The sequence below is a fragment of the Diabrotica virgifera genome, chromosome 3, assembly GCF_917563875.1.
Source record: "Diabrotica virgifera virgifera chromosome 3, PGI_DIABVI_V3a".
Lineage (NCBI taxonomy): Eukaryota > Metazoa > Arthropoda > Insecta > Coleoptera > Chrysomelidae > Diabrotica > Diabrotica virgifera.
This window is the reverse complement of record NC_065445.1, coordinates 248,331,629-248,348,491: the sequence shown is the minus strand read 5'-3', so window position 1 is coordinate 248,348,491 and position 16,863 is coordinate 248,331,629. Positions and strand designations below refer to the sequence as shown.

General features: G+C 33.3%; 1 protein-coding gene across 1 annotated transcript in view; it reads right to left on the bottom strand.

The window, feature by feature from the left end:
- Positions 1-2,624: 2,624 nt before the first annotated feature.
- LOC114334358 (phospholipase A1-like) overlaps positions 2,625-16,863 on the bottom strand; it is a 51,459-nt gene continuing 37,220 nt past the window's right edge. The window contains exons 5-6 of the mRNA XM_028284394.2: positions 8,371-8,546; positions 2,625-2,933 (exon numbers count right to left, since the gene is read on the bottom strand). Of these exons, the coding sequence (XP_028140195.2) occupies positions 2,715-2,933; positions 8,371-8,546 (395 nt within the window). The 3' untranslated portion in view covers positions 2,625-2,714. The remainder of the gene's footprint in view (positions 2,934-8,370; positions 8,547-16,863) is intronic.

Sequence of the window (16,863 nt, the reverse complement as noted above, 5' to 3'; positions counted from 1 at the left end):
TACTCTTACTTTGCGTTTCACTCAATGCTAACGTCGTAGTATACAATTCTAAATAACCTAAGGCTTGGTCTGGAATAAGCTGGTGTCTGATCGGCCTGTGGGGGACCGGTACGGCAAGGGATAAGGACTTGCGGCTCGATGATACTCCTCCATAGATCCCTACCGGAAGGGCGTTAACATCTAAAAATGGTGTATACAGAGTGTTCCAACGAAAATTTGACCCCCACCCAAGTAACTTAGAAACAAAGAGTTTTTTCAGAATTAAAACAAAAAGATGTCAATTTGTATTGAGGGGGGGGGACGAATTTCCATTAAAATTCGTCCCCCTTTCCTTGCCCCGCATCAGCCCCCCAGTTTTATTAAATAGCAAGTGTAGTCGAGTGGCACACCATTTGAAAGGTATTTGATTTCTTTACAGGGCCCTCTATTTTTTTTTTAATTTGCGGAACAATCTTAAAGATAATTTTGGATTTAATCAATTTATAATAAATTTGTTTAAGTCCAAAATTATCTTCAAACTTATTACGTAAATTAAAAAAAAATAGAGCGTCGTTTAGAGAAAAAAAAAATACCTTTCAAATGATGTGCCACTTGACCACACTTGCTATTTTAAAAAAAAGTGGGGGTCGATGCGGGGCAGTAGGGGGTTACATTTAAGGACATGAATTTTGCATGAAAATTCGTCCCCCTTTCATTAAAAATTTACGTGTTTTTTTTTTAATTTTGAAGAAGCTCTTGGTTTCTGAGTTTCTGAGGGGGTCAAATTTTCGTTGGAACAGACTGTATATAATTAAAAAAAATATGTGTATTAATAGTATATTGTACAACAAGAGAGAAAAAAGACATATTTCTCACGAGCGCAGAAGTTTGTTGGCTCGAGCCGAGGTACGAGGCGAGTGCCGGAAATCAAGCGAGGGAGAAATATGTCGTTTTCTCACGTGTTGTACACTGTACTTTTTCTATGGATGCGTTTTTGTCAAGAGTTCAATCTTCAAAATTAAATAATTTAGGTGCTTTTATGTAGATTACATATGCCAAAATTGAAATTAAAATTCATATTATACACATAATACGTAGGTTTTTAATATTCTTAATCTTTATATACTTTTATTTATTTAAAACTAGCTGACCCGGCGAACTTCGTATCGCCTTAGAAATAAGTCAATAATGTGTCAAAGTTGAATAAATAAAAATTAACAGAAAATCAAAAAATACTTAAAAATATACAGGGTTTTTGTTAAAGAATGGGCCATAGTTTAACCTTAGATTCCTGAGCTTAAAATAGGTCGATTCAGGCTAACTTACCTTAGTATGAAAGTTGATAATAAGAGAAATACAGGGTGTCAAGTTAAACTTTTATTTTTATTTATTGTTGAATATTTTCTGACAGGCATGAGATAGCAACACGAAATATGGTAGGCGAGGGTTTTTTGGGATGAGAAATCCAAATTCGCCACCAAAAATAAGGTACCTATTGCCAAGAGGGCGCCACATACGCCTTTCAGCGCTCATTTAATAAGTTTAATTTTTTTTTATCCCTCACTCTATATACTTTTTGAATAAAAACTTTTGTTCTCTTAATATTTTTACTTAAAATAGGTATACTACATTCATCTCGCTAAACTCAAATGTTTTCGAGATAAACTCATTTTAAATCTGCGATACCACATAATTTCTTGCATAATATCATTGTAATTACACCCAAAAAATCAACTTGAAACCATAACAATTATGCCAGTTCTCATATTTATGCCATTGCATCGCAAATTCCATTTTAAGAAATTTGCGAGATATTTTTGGAGATTTTTATGGTTTTAAGTTATTTTTCGGGTGTAACTACATGATATTATACAAAAAATAATGTTGCCCGCAGACTTAAAATGCGTTTATCTCGAAAACGGTTGAGTTTACCGAGATTAATGTAGTATACCTTTTTTAAGTAAAAATATTAAGAAAATAAAAGTTTTGATTCAAAAAGTATGTAGAGTGGGTAATAAAAGAATTGAACCTATTAAATGAGCGCTGAAAGGCACATGTGTCTATAAGGTGCTTACATACATACAAACATTCATTTTTATTTATATAGAAGAGGAAATATTTAGATGACTATTTAAAAATAACGGTTGGTGATAGAAAAGTGAAAATTTAGGGTTGAATGTATATTTTGATTTTACATCACATAAAATTCAAAAAGAATAGTTTGTCCAAAAACTATAAAATAATTATGGGGGGGCAAGCCCCCTTTTTACTTAGGATGGTGGTACCAACTCAGAAACCATCCCGGGCTCATGTATAACAACTTTGATTAAGGTTTGCGAGCCTATAAGGTACATACATACATACAAACATTCATTTTTATTTATATAGATTATAGTTACCAGTTATATTTGAACAGTTTTAAAAGGTAATTCCTGGTAAGTTTTGATTTGACACATTTTATTTGACAAAAATATTTGTGTTCGTATTGTGCATGTTAGCATGGAAATCGCGATTCTACGTATGGAACCCGTGAGAAAAAAATATTTCTCACTGCAATGGCCGACTTTTCTCACATTCTGAGAAATTGTTCGTTTTGAATGTATATAAGTGAAAGAAGTTGCACATTGTATAGCTTCCATAGAAAAAAAATAGTTCTTTATTTAAAAAAAAAACAAAATCAACGACTTTTATTTGTGTGAATCTATTATATTAATGATATAAAAAACTCATTGGTTTTACGGTTCTATATAAGGTTCTACGGAAGAAGTTTTTACGTAGAAGATCCCTCTAGCTGTAGGTGGAGTAGGATATCCCATGGGAAAAAGTTCGCCCTTACAATTTGAAAGAAATGCATCGTCTAACGTCTCACACTTATGGGCTATGAATTGTTGGTCCAGCTTAATACTAAATGCAAATAGTTGCCAACTTCTTGAGTGACTGCAAGAATTCAAAACCTAAAAATATATCGTAATATAGGTACATATATTTCTCCAAATATAGTATAGGATGTTGAGTAAACGAGTAGGTATAGGGAGAATATATATGAAAAATAATAGTATTTCTTAAGGGCTTCAAATTTGTATGGTCAATGCTTTTGTATGGAATGGAGGCCTGGACACTCGATATAACGTTGATGAATAAGTTAAAAACGTTTGAACTCTGGCTTTATAGAAGAATCTCGAAAATGCCTTGGACAACCCACATCACCAACGAAAATGTTCTGTGGAGAATACGTACACATAGGGAGCTACTAAAGATCATCAGATTTAGAAAAGTTAGCTATCTGGTACATATAATCTTCTTCTTCTTCTTCTTTTTATGTAGACATGACTCTGCCTGTTTTTCAATGTGCCTACAGTAAGTTGTCATTCCATATTTTTCGTGGTCTTCCCACTGATCGTCTTCCTATAGGTGAACCGTCTCCCGCCGTCCTTACTACTCTATTTGTTGTCATTCGGCTTATGTGTTCGTTCCATTCTACTCTTCTGTTTTTCACCCAGTTATTAATGTTGTCCACCTTGCACCTCCGTCGTATATCTGCACTTCTAGCTATATCCCACAGTGTCTTGCCATCGATTTTTCTCAGTTTTTTTCATCTCTGCTGTTTCTAGCATTCTTTTTGTCCTTTCTGTATCAGGTCGTGTTTCTGCCGAGTATGTCATTATTAGTCTGATGACTGTTTTGTAAATTCTGCCTTTCACTTTTTTTCCGATGTTTTTATTTATTAAGCGCAACAGGCCTTGTAGGCCTAGGGCTAAAATGTTTACATTTCTGATTACAAAAATAATAGCATAAATAACTTAATATAACTTACATAACTTATAAAACCTATAAATTTTATTTAATTACACTTCAGTCTTTTTATAAACTCCTTCACCACCTCCCTCCATCTCTTTCTGTCCAATGCTAGTTCTTTCCATCTCTCAATGTTACTTTTCTTCAAGTCTTCATACACACTGTTCTTCCATCTTTTCCTTGGCCTGCCTTTACTCCTCTTGTATTGGTCTTCGTGAGAGTACCATTTTTGGCATTCGTTTACTTCCCATTCTCTCGATGTGCCCAAGTATCGTATTCTCGGTGCTTTGATCGTCGTCGTGATCGTTGACTCTTCATATAGTTCTTCCAATTCTTTATTGGTTCTTCTTCTCCACTGACCTTCTATTTTCGCACCTCCATATATTGCTCTTTGCATTTTTCTCTCCCATCTTTCTAAAAGGTCTGTTTCTGACTTGCATGTTTCGCATGTTTCGCATGCGAATGTTACTGTAGGTCTGATAACAGTCTTATAAATTCTTATTTTTGTTTTTCTTGATACGTATTTGGATTTCAATAATGTGCGTAATGCTCCATATTTTTTATTTCCTTTAGCTATTCTTGCCTTTATCTCCCCTTCTTCATGACCATTTTCATCTATTTTGGCTGACAGGTAAATAATTTCTTTGGCTCTTTTGAACGAGTATGTTTTTTCTCCATCTATTTGTACTATGATGTTATTCTCTTTTTTTTTGGATCTCTCCCATTATCATATACTTTGTCTTTTTTCATTTATTTTAAGTCCGAATTTTTTGGCTTCTGTTATTATGCTTTTCATTAACTTTTGTAGTTCTTTTTTGCTTGTTGTTAATAGCGTCAGATCATCTGCAAATGCTATGCAACTATGCATTTGTGGCCGTTTTTAAATATCGTTTCTTGCATGTTTATTCTGCTTTCCCTGATTATTTCTTCCAATGTTAGATTAAATGCCGTCGTTGATAGTGGGTCTCCTTGTCGTAATCCTTCCTTGGTTTCAAAATTTTTGGATGTATACCCTTTCCAAGCTATTTCGTTTGTTGTGTTTTCCATCGTCATCTTTATCATCCTGACAATTTTACTTGATATCCCCAATACTTTCATTAGTTCGTACATCTGCTGTCTGTTTACTGTGTCGTAAGCCTGCTTAAAGTCTATGAACAAAGCATATAGTACGGTTTTATGTTAGTAACATGTAGTCTGTATTTCTTTTAAGGCAAAATATTTGGTCAGTCTTTGATCTGTTGTTTCTAAAACCTGCCTGGTATTCTCCCAGTATTTTTTCCGAATATAGACTTAGCCTTTTTCTTATACTTTGTGCCAAGATTTTGTAAACTATTTCTAATAGTGCGATGCCTCTGTAGTTTTCGCATAGCGTTCTATCACCTTTTTTATGTAGGTATAGGGCATATCCTTGCTATGGTCCACTATTCTGGCATTTTCTTCTACTTCCCATATTCTTTCTATCAGGTCATATATCTCTTTCTGTAGTCTTTTTCCTCCTAATTTTATAATTTCGGTCGATATTTCTGTTATTCCTAAACCTAAACTTTCTGTTATACTATTCAAAACCTAAAAATATATCGTAATATACATATATTTCTGCAAATATAGTATTCGCGGTGTGCAAGTACTTGGAAGGGAAACGAGAAACGACCGTGCGCGAGTCGCGGAGAAATATTGCAACTATCTTAAATAATTCATATTGTCAATTGAAATTGTCAAATTGACGTATATTTCATACCTTTTGTCATTGACGCAGAAAAATTATATATTGCTCCACAATATTGATATGATATGCAATTATTATATAAAGGTAAATTTAATTAATTGTATTTTGCTTGCAGTACTGCATTTTAATAACTAATTTTATTTACTACATACAATTGTTTACGTTTGCTAAACATAACCTGCATCTTATTTTTTCTTCTTATTATTTTTTTGGACTATGGACTTGACAATTATCCAGCAACCAGGACTAATATAATTGGCCAATATAATTAAAAGTGCGAATAAAAGTACAGAGCGTAGAAATAGAGGTCGCTTTGCCGAACTTGCACGGTCCCAATAGGATGTTGAGTAAACGAGTAGGTATAGGAAAAATATATATATGAAAAATAATAGTATGTCTTAAGGACTTCAAATTTGTATGGTCAATGATTTGTATGGAATGGAGGCCTGGACACTCAACATAACGCTGATGAATAAGTTAGAAACGTTTGAACCCTGGCTTTATAGAAGAATCTCGAAAATGCCTTGGACAACCCACACCACCAACGAGAATGTTCTATGGATAATTCGTACAGATAGGGAGCTGCTGAAGGTCATCAAGGTTAGGAAAGTTAGCTATGTGGTACATATAGTCTTCTTCTTCTTTTTATGTAAACTCTGCCTGGTTTTCAATGTGCCTCCAGTAAGTTATCATTCCATCTTTTTCGTGGTCTTCCCACTGATCGTCTTCCTATAGGGGAACCGTCTCCCGCCGTCCTTACTACTCTATTTGTTGTCATTCGACTTATGGGGTCGTTCTATTCTACTCTTCTGTTTTTCACCCAGTTATTAATGTTGTCCACCTTGCATCTCCGTCGTATATCAGCACTTCTAGCTCTATCCCACAGTGTCTTGCCATCGATTTTTCGCAGTTTTTCATCTCTGCTGTTTCTAACATTCTTTTTGTCCTTTCTGTATCAGGTCGTGTTTCTGCCGAGTATGTCATTATTAGTCTGATGACTGTTTTGTAAATTCTGCCTTTCACTTTTTTCCGATGTTTTTATTTCTTCATATTGTTTCATCTAGGCAGCCTGCGGCTCTGTTTGCTCTATTCACCTGATCTTCCACTACTGTTTCGAGCTTTCCGTAGCTAGATACTGGGATGCCTAGATATTTAAACTGCATGACTTGTTCTATTATTTGACCCTCCAGCTCTAATTTACACCTTATTAGATCTGGTACACATAATAAGAAACGAAAAGTACCGCTTCACGCAACTGATCATACAGGGTAAGATTGAAGGAAAACGGGATCACGGTAGGCGCCAGATTTCGTGGCTTAGAAATATCAGAGACTGGACCGGCCTTGATTTAATATAATTATCTTCGTCCGGTCCTACAGCTTTCCCAGTTTTCAGTTTTTTAATGGTGTGTTTTACTTCACTTTCTGTTATTTCTGGTCCAGTATCTTCAACGAAATATTCGTTATCGATTGTGTTTCGGTTGTCGTTAAACAGCTGTTCTATATAGTTTGTCCATACCATCAATTTGTTTTCTGTATCCATTACTATATCTCCCTATTCATCAACTAGTATAGTTTGTTTGTATTCTGGTTTTCTAGTTATTTCTTTTATTTTCCTGTGTACATTAAAGCTGTCATGTTTATGTTGTAGCTTTTCTATTTCATCACATTTTTCTTTTAACCAATTTTCTTTTGCTATTCGAATTTGTCGCCGTATTTCGTTTTGTGTTTGCTTATATAACGATTTATTTTTGTCCTTATATACTCTTCTTTTGTTTATTAAGTTTAGTATTTCTTCTGTCATCCAATATTTTTTTCTTTTCTTTCTTCTTTTGCTGTTTTCTGTATTCTTTTCATTTTAATTTTCATGTGAGCTACTAAGAGATTATAATTAGATGATATATCTGCTCCAGATTGTGTTTTGACTGCTGTAATACTATTCCGATATCTTTCTTTGATCATTATGTAATTTATTTGATTTCTCATTATCTGATGTTCATTATCTCTTGGCGATTTCCACGTGTACAAACGTCTATTAGGTAATTTAAAGAACGTGTTTGTAACAATCATATTACTATGTTGTCAGAATTGTATCAACCTATCTCCTCTTTGATTTCTATCACCCAATCCAAAATTTCCCACTACGTTACTTGTGCTACCCTTTCCAATTTTGACTTTTAGGTCACCCATTATTACTATTACTATAGATTCTAATAAAGAGAGCTTAAGGCCTTTATTATTTTGAATATTTAGAATTTGAAACTCTTCATTAAGAGAATGATTATGATCTAGAAGGTGAAGTGGGTATATAGAAGTGTCTGTTTTTCTATTGTTGAAAGCCCTTTTGTGTTCTGCTATCTGTTTGTCAAAGATTCTGACAGTTTGACCGATGTAAGTTTTCGGACAGTCACCACAAGTTAGTTAACCTCTTCAGTTAAAGACTTTAAAAAGGAAAACCCATAGTAAACTAAATCACTTAAGAAAGGCACTCTGCCGAAACAGCTGTAGTCACATAGTTATAATAGATTTTGTGGAAGTATAGAAAACAAACGTTTTCAGATTTCAGTGTTTTATTGTTAGAATTGATTTAATATGTTTATTTAGAGCTGCATTGGACACAAACATATTTGCCAGTGTATATTCGCTAACCTCCACTAAAGCAGACAGCATCACAAGAAGAAGAGGAAGGACTTTAAAAGGCAAAAAATATACAAGGTGTTCCGTTTAAAATAAGAAAGTTCATAAGATTTGCATAAAAATAGAAGATCTGACAAGAATGTAAATAAAACTACAATACCGGCCACATCACAGGCCCAAAATCTATATAAATCGTATAAGCATAATGGTATGTATGTGTATATTGTTACTTACACTCAAAATACCACATCCAGGTTGTGGGATTGTACCACCGTTGGGATAAAAATCAGCATGTCCTATAGGCTCTAAGACAGCTACAAGTCCTGCAGCTGTGTGAATAATATCTACAAAGTCAGCATCATTCTTATTAATATGCATAATCTGAAAGCCTACCGCAGCTGGGTCTAAACCTAAAAATTGCATCATGTTTAGATATCCAGAAACATTGAATTGAAAATTTACTTCAGCAAATATTGCGTCACCATCAGATTTGTGAAGATTTGAGAACTCAAAAATTTAAAATGAGGGATTCAAATTGTCAAGGCAGGTAGATATTATTTAAACATCGATTGATGAAATCCGGAAGAGTTTTTTGCAATGCAATATCGAAAATCCCTTTGTTTTTTTTTTATTGCTAATCAAGTGGGCGCAACACTATTTTCAACCGTTGCATGTACCGAAAAATATTCTGATTCAATTTTTTTTCACCATCTTGCTTGAAAAGGTTCCCTATTAACAAATTTGCATGTTGCCCGAGTCAAAAATAGGTGAAAAAATTATTTAAACCATTTTTTTTTTAATTTCAAATGTTTTCCGATTACATCTACTTACATGCAACGGTTGAAAATAGTGTCGCGCCAGCTTGATTAACAATTAAAGGGGTTTTCGATATTGTATTGCAAAAAGCTCTTCGGGATTTCATCAACATTTAGAGAAAAGTCACTTAAAATCTTTTCTATTTGGAATGATCCAATAAACCAGCTGTGTGAATAATATCTACAAAGTCAGCATCATTCTTATTAATATGCATAATCTGAAAGCCTACCGCAGCTGGGTCTAAACCTAAAAATTGCATCATGTTTAGATATCCAGAAACATTGAATTGAAAATTTACTTCAGCAAATATTGCGTCACCATCAGATTTGTGAAGATTTGAGAACTCAAAAATTTAAAATGAGGGATTCAAATTGTCAAGGCAGGTAGATATTATTTAAACATCGATTGATGAAATCCGGAAGAGTTTTTTGCAATGCAATATCGAAAATCCCTTTGTTTTTTTTTTATTGCTAATCAAGTGGGCGCAACACTATTTTCAACCGTTGCATGTACCGAAAAATATTCTGATTCAATTTTTTTTCACCATCTTGCTTGAAAAGGTTCCCTATTAACAAATTTGCATGTTGCCCGAGTCAAAAATAGGTGAAAAAATTATTTAAACCATTTTTTTTTTTAATTTCAAATGTTTTCCGATTACATCTACTTACATGCAACGGTTGAAAATAGTGTCGCGCCAGCTTGATTAACAATTAAAGGGGTTTTCGATATTGTATTGCAAAAAGCTCTTCGGGATTTCATCAACATTTAGAGAAAAGTCACTTAAAATCTTTTCTATTTGGAATGATCCAATAAACCTAAAAAAATTGTTCGATGCAAGAAAAGTAGTTTTAGGAAAAAACAAAAAAAAAGTTTAAAAAAATTTTTGACTTCCTTTTGATCCTGACAACATGAAAATTTGTTAAAAGGAGACATTTTCAAGCAAGATGGTGAAAAAAAATTGACTCAGAACATTTTCCGCACATAAATATTGATGTGATCTTGATTTTTGATATGATATAATATTCTTATATGTCACTTAATTTAATCAATGCTTTAATACTAATCTAATTAATTTACCAGATCACATATCAATGTGTTTTCAATCTCAGGGCTTTTTATAAAATTAAGTACTTACATACGTGGCTTCTAAGTATTTCTTAATGGTTCCTAATCGGGATAGGAAAGAAAAGAGTAAAATAATAACACATATGGGTTACAATTGTAATCAAAATATTGTTTATTTTATTTAAATGGCAATCACTGCTTAATATTTGCTATATCTTATTATTCTTAAACATAACATTTACACATGGGAATCTTATTTCCTTTTTGTTTCCAATTGAAAGTTTTTATTAACATTTAACTATTATGATTTATTAGCAACAATTCTATTTAAGTTTGATGAAGCTTTTCTGATATTATTGATTATGTTTCTTCAATTTTAAATGTGGTATTTACTACGAAAAACCCATACATTCATGTCCAAAAATATGAGACTGACCTTTTTCTGGTGCACTGTGAATGTCTTCACACAAGACCCGTTTCCTGCTATCCTTGGCTGCAATCAAAACCTCGTCCTGGCTTCCAGTAATGTTCTCCTCTGAAACTAGCTCGTATAGCTCTCGTTTCCTGCTTCTGTCGTGATGCTGTCTTCTACCTTTTTCGAAACTGCAATCAGCTACCGGGAACTCTTGGCTCAAGGAGGTTCTTTTACTCTCAACCTGGCCTACCTCTCGTTCTACGATAGATACTCCACACTCACGGAACTACACAGGCTTTCTCACTCTCCGTACACTACCGTCTACTCCTCGACTTCACTTCTCGACAGCTCAAAACATTCTGATCTCTATTTGTCATTCATTCCCCTACTTTCTAAATATCCCTTCCAGATTCACAAATCCTACTTCCACCACCAACTCTCATTCGCAGTATTCCTCAAAACCAATTTTTAAACTTTCTAAATATGCTTAATGGATTTCAAAGAAAATAGTTAATTCCCATTCTAAAATTACTTTCTACTATATACAAATTTTAATGACCTATTCTCTATTTCCACTTAGTCTTATTTAGCATCGGCTAATGATCGATCCTTCCGCGAACAACGATAATGACCTATTAACGATTTCACTTGAGTCTTATTTAATCACTTCTTAAAATTAAATATAACAATTTGTTGTATACAGGTTGTTCTAAATTTATATGCCCGTGGTTGAGAAAATTGAAAATATTTTATATTAAATTGAATTTTGTCTATAATTATCAAATTTTTAATTTTCATATCAAATAGAAATATAACAAATCCCCGCCTTGTATTCGATAAAATTTATCTGCATTTTTAAATAAATTTTCTCGAGGCAAAACCAACTCCCTGTATATTTCCTTACTTTAATCTACGTCTTATACCTCTTCTTCTTGTATTACTCTAATTAGTCCCACCTGTAGAGTAATTGTTTCCTTATTTTCAGTGTCCTCATCCTGTGTTAGAGTGTCGGCTATTATGTTGTCTTTCCCTTTTTCCCATATCAATCTTCTGTATTTTTCCTCAGATTTTTCACATACTTTTACCGTGCATTCTGCATCCTCGTTTTCATATGCCTCCTCTTCAAATGCCACTGTTTCGATTATATCTTTTTCGCTTTCATTTGTTAGCCTTATTTCTTCTTCTCCTGAGCTCATCTCTTCTTTTGAGGAATCCCAGTTTTCTTTTGCTTTTGATACTCTCAATTTTTCTTCTTCTGGGCTCAACTCTTCTTTTGAGGAGCCACAGGTTTCATTTTCTTTTGTCTTTTTCTGACTTTTTCTCCCTTTTCTTCTTTGTCCTTGCTTCGTTGCCAAATTCATTTCCACTGTTTGTTCTTTACCTGATTCGTCCGTATTTTGTTTCTCCTGTTCTTTGTCCTGTTCTTCTTCTTTTTCTTCTGTTAGATACATCGTATTATTTTTAAAATCTATCACTACATGTTTTTCTGCCAATTCGTCAACTCCTACTATCATGTCATGTGACATGTTTGGCATTATTACACATTGTAGTGCATACATCTTCTTACCCAGTCGTATTATTACTCGTATGCCTTCATTTATAGTTGCCAATGTCCGTTTGTTTGCGCCCACTAAATTTACCCTAGGTATTTTGTAAATTAAATTTGTTAAGTTAACTTCTTCTATTAGTTTTCTGTTGACCAATGTTATTTCAGATCCAGTGTCTATCATAATTTTAATTGGTTTCTCGTTGATAAATCCATCCACAAATTTTAAATCAACTCCATTTTTCTTTTCGTTGTTTCTTGCCAATTTAATAAACTCCTTGGGGTTACAAAAGATTCCTGTTTGATTTTTGGTTATTAGTGAGCGCCGTCGTGAAAAGACGCCGGTTGCTTATCGTTGTTTATATTTTCGTCATAATGTCTCTCTCCGTCATATTCATCTGTCTGGGTATTATTTACTTCTCTTCTATTTTCTCTTGGTCTGTCGGATCTGTTTCGGTTTTCTCGATATCCCTGTTCATTTTGTCTACCATTATTTCTGTTTTCTTGATTTGCGAGTGTGGTGTTTCTATTCTGGTATTCTCGATTTCTGTCCTCATTCCATTGCCTATTTCTTTTTTCATAATTTCCTCTTCCGTTGTCTCTATTTTCGTTTTCCCTTCTGGGATTAATATCTCGTCTTGTATAGTCCCTCCTATTTTGATTTCTATCTCTGTAATCCTGTGTTTCTCGGGGCCTGTAATCTTCTCGCGACCTTCTTGATTTTCTTTCTCTTAAACGTGATTCTCTTATTTGTAGGAATTGGCATAAACTATCTATGTCTTTGTAGTTTTGCAATGTGATATGGTCTTCCAGCGTTTCTTCGAAATGTCTTGCAATCAGTTCGACTAATTGTTCCGATGAGTAATTATATTGTAAATGTTTTGCGTTATAGTAAATTTGTAATGCATATGTCCTTTCTGATATACCCATCCTATCATTGTATTTCCCATTTTGCAATTCCTTGTTAATTTCCAATTGTTGGACTTTTCCCCAGAAATAATTCAAAAATTTTTGTTCAAATTGTTGCCAACTGTCAAATTCTTCTTCTTTGCAATCGAACCATAGGCTTGCTTCATATTTTAGATGATTTCTGATAGTTTCTTTTGCTGTTTCGAAATTTCCGATGTGCTGTATTTTCTTTTTCAGGCTATTTATGAACGGCACTGGGTGTAATCTTCTTATATCCCCGCCAAACCTTATCTTCACGTCATCTGTGCTATGTATAACCATTTCTCTTCTTTCTCCTACATTTTGTTGAATATTGATTTCCGCAATCTTTCTTTCCATTTCTTCTCTGATTGCTTGAATAGCGTTTTCAAACTTGTTTTCCAAATTTTCTATTTCCTTTTTCTTGCAATTCGTTATTTCCTTTATTTTGATTTTGATTTCTTTAATCTCTAACTCCTGTTTCTCGCTCTTTTCTGCAATCTCTTCTATTTTTTTAACCATTTCCTTCTTAATACTCTCTATATTTCTGTTGTTTTCTTCTATGGCTTGTTTTGTTTCCTGTTGATTGTCATCCATTTTTTTCTCCACTTTATCCATTTTCTTTGATGTTTCTTCCTGATTTTTATCCATTTTTTGTTGTGTTTCATCCATTTTTTGATCCAATTTTTGTTGTGTTTCATCCATTTTTCGTTGTGTTTCCTCCATTTTTTTATCCATTTTTTGTTGGGATTCATCCATTTTCTTTGATGTTTCTTCCTGATTTTTATCCATTTTTTGTTCCATTCTTTGGGACTGGAGTTGCATCATTTGTAATATTTTATCTATTCCTGATAATTCTTGCTGTTCTGATGCCATGATTGTCGTGTCTAAAATGTCTTCTTGGTCTGAATTATTCTCTTGATTTGAATGTTCTTTTTGTTTTTTGTTGTCTTTGCTTTGGCTTCTTGTCACAGACATTTGTTTTCAAGAAGTACTGTCCCCGCCAAATATGAAATTTTACTAGTATGTTACCAAGACGACTTTTTCTCACCCAAATATTATAAATTGTCAATAAATATATCAAATGTAATATCGTAAAAATAAAATATTAAATCAGTTATGTAAAATTTGTACCTAAAGAGATCTAAAATTTTATGTTATCAAATGTAAGTATCTCACTTTTTACCACAGGCATATAAATTTTCAAATACCGGCTTTACTCTTTCTATCCTTCAAATTTGCCACTAGAAATACTTTACAATGCCCCACGTTGGGCGCCAGTTGATGTGATCTTGATTTTTGATATGATATAATATTCTTATATGTCACTTAATTTAATCAATGCTTTAATACTAATCTAATTAATTTACCAGATCACATATCAATGTGTTTTCAATCTCAGGGCTTTTTATAAAATTAAGTACTTACATACGTGGCTTCTAAGTATTTCTTAATGGTTCCTAATCGGGATAGGAAAGAAAAGAGTAAAATAATAACACATATGGGTTACAATTGTAATCAAAATATTGTTTATTTTATTTAAATGGCAATCACTGCTTAATATTTGCTATATCTTATTATTCTTAAACATAACATTTACACATGGGAATCTTATTTCCTTTTTGTTTCCAATTGAAAGTTTTTATTAACATTTAACTATTATGATTTATTAGCAACAATTCTATTTAAGTTTGATGAAGCTTTTCTGATATTATTGATTATGTTTCTTCAATTTTAAATGTGGTATTTACTACGAAAAACCCATACATTCATGTCCAAAAATATGAGACTGACCTTTTTCTGGTGCACTGAGAATGTCTTCACACAAGACCCGTTTCCTGCTATCCTTGGCTGCAATCAAAACCTCGTCCTGGCTTCCAGTAATGTTCTCCTCTGAAACTAGCTCGTATAGCTCTCGTTTCCTGCTTCTGTCGTGATGCTGTCTTCTACCTTTTTCGAAACTGCAATCAGCTACCGGGAACTCTTGGCTCAAGGAGGTTCTTTTACTCTCAACCTGGCCTACCTCTCGTTCTACGATAGATACTCCACACTCACGGAACTACACAGGCTTTCTCACTCTCCGTACACTACCGTCTACTCCTCGACTTCACTTCTCGACAGCTCAAAACATTCTGATCTCTATTTGTCATTCATTCCCCTACTTTCTAAATATCCCTTCCAGATTCACAAATCCTACTTCCACCACCAACTCTCATTCGCAGTATTCCTCAAAACCAATTTTTAAACTTTCTAAATATGCTTAATGGATTTCAAAGAAAATAGTTAATTCCCATTCTAAAATTACTTTCTACTATATACAAATTTTAATGACCTATTCTCTATTTCCACTTAGTCTTATTTAGCATCGGCTAATGATCGATCCTTCCGCGAACAACGATAATGACCTATTAACGATTTCACTTGAGTCTTATTTAATCACTTCTTAAAATTAAATATAACAATTTGTTGTATACAGGTTGTTCTAAATTTATATGCCCGTGGTTGAGAAAATTGAAAATATTTTATATTAAATTGAATTTTGTCTATAATTATCAAATTTTTAATTTTCATATCAAATAGAAATATAACAATATATATACGCATATTACATACATCACATGCAACAACAACGGTTGAAAATAGTGTCGGGCCCGCTTTATTAGCAATTAAAAAACAAAGAGGTTTTCAATATTGTATTGCGAAAAACTCTTCGGGATTTCATCAATCGATGTTTAAAGAATGTCGACCTACCTTGGCAACATTGAAATTTTCAGTTTTGAATATAGTTTTTGAAGGTTAAAAATGGCCGATTTCGAAATATTTACAGTTCATGACCAGTTTTGATATCGTGAATGAGTTCTTTACTACTAGAATAGTTGGTTGGCTATGTGTATAAATGTTGTAATATGTTTTTTTATTTAAGCTGAAAAAGTAGTGGATTTGTATCTGCTGACCAGTAAGCCTTTCTCTTATCCGATTCTGAAAACATCCCAAGAAATATCTTGAGCGTCTGTCCAAATATGCTCCACTGTCAACATTCTAGAATAGACTATTGGGCCTCCATTTCTACGTAACTTTAATGCAGCAACAAGCCTTGACCAGGATCAAAAATTTTAACAGGGACAAATACATTTTACTCCACCCTAAAAAAATCCACCCTAAAAAAATGACTGACTGACTAGAAGCAACTGTAATAATGCAGTGAATAGTGTATAATGCTGGGGCCACAGTAACGTTAACGTCTAACGTCCATTATCGTATTAATGGACCGTGATAGTCGTGACGTCAAATCAATGTTGGCTACTCTGAAATGGTTTCCAAACAAAGCAGAAATTCAAACATGGTAATTGTTTTAGTTTTTATAATTGGAATATATTGCTTGTAGGATGTTTATTTTTACAAAATGGTAATGTGTTGGGTATAATACCCGTAATATTATAATCAATGCTCATAGTATATTTCTCACCACATTTCCAAATAGGACTGGTTAAAAACCTGAAGAAACACAGTAAGTACTATGTAGTGTGTAAATCCTTGATTTTGTCTAAGTACATTTATAAAATTAAAAGCATTATGACTTATATGACTAGCAAACATTGTGTCTTTAAAAAAAATGTGCAGATTATTGTTAAAACAAAATAAAATTAAAAATTATTACACAAATCACGTGTATAATCAATTGACAGTTGCTTTGTTTGGTATTTTTATATCAATATTTGGAAACCATTTTGACGTTTTGACGTCACACTCTCACGGTCCATTAACACAGCAAAAATGATGGAATAAACTGCGCATTAAAGCGACTGGCCACACTTACATATTTTAGCGCGTAGTCAGCAAAAAACGCTCTTTTTAATCCAATAATTTCAAGCTAATTCGAAGTCGAAGGCGAATATGCTACGCTGAACCAAGACTTAAAGAAAATGGTGGATGATGAAAATGCACAGAAAACGAACAC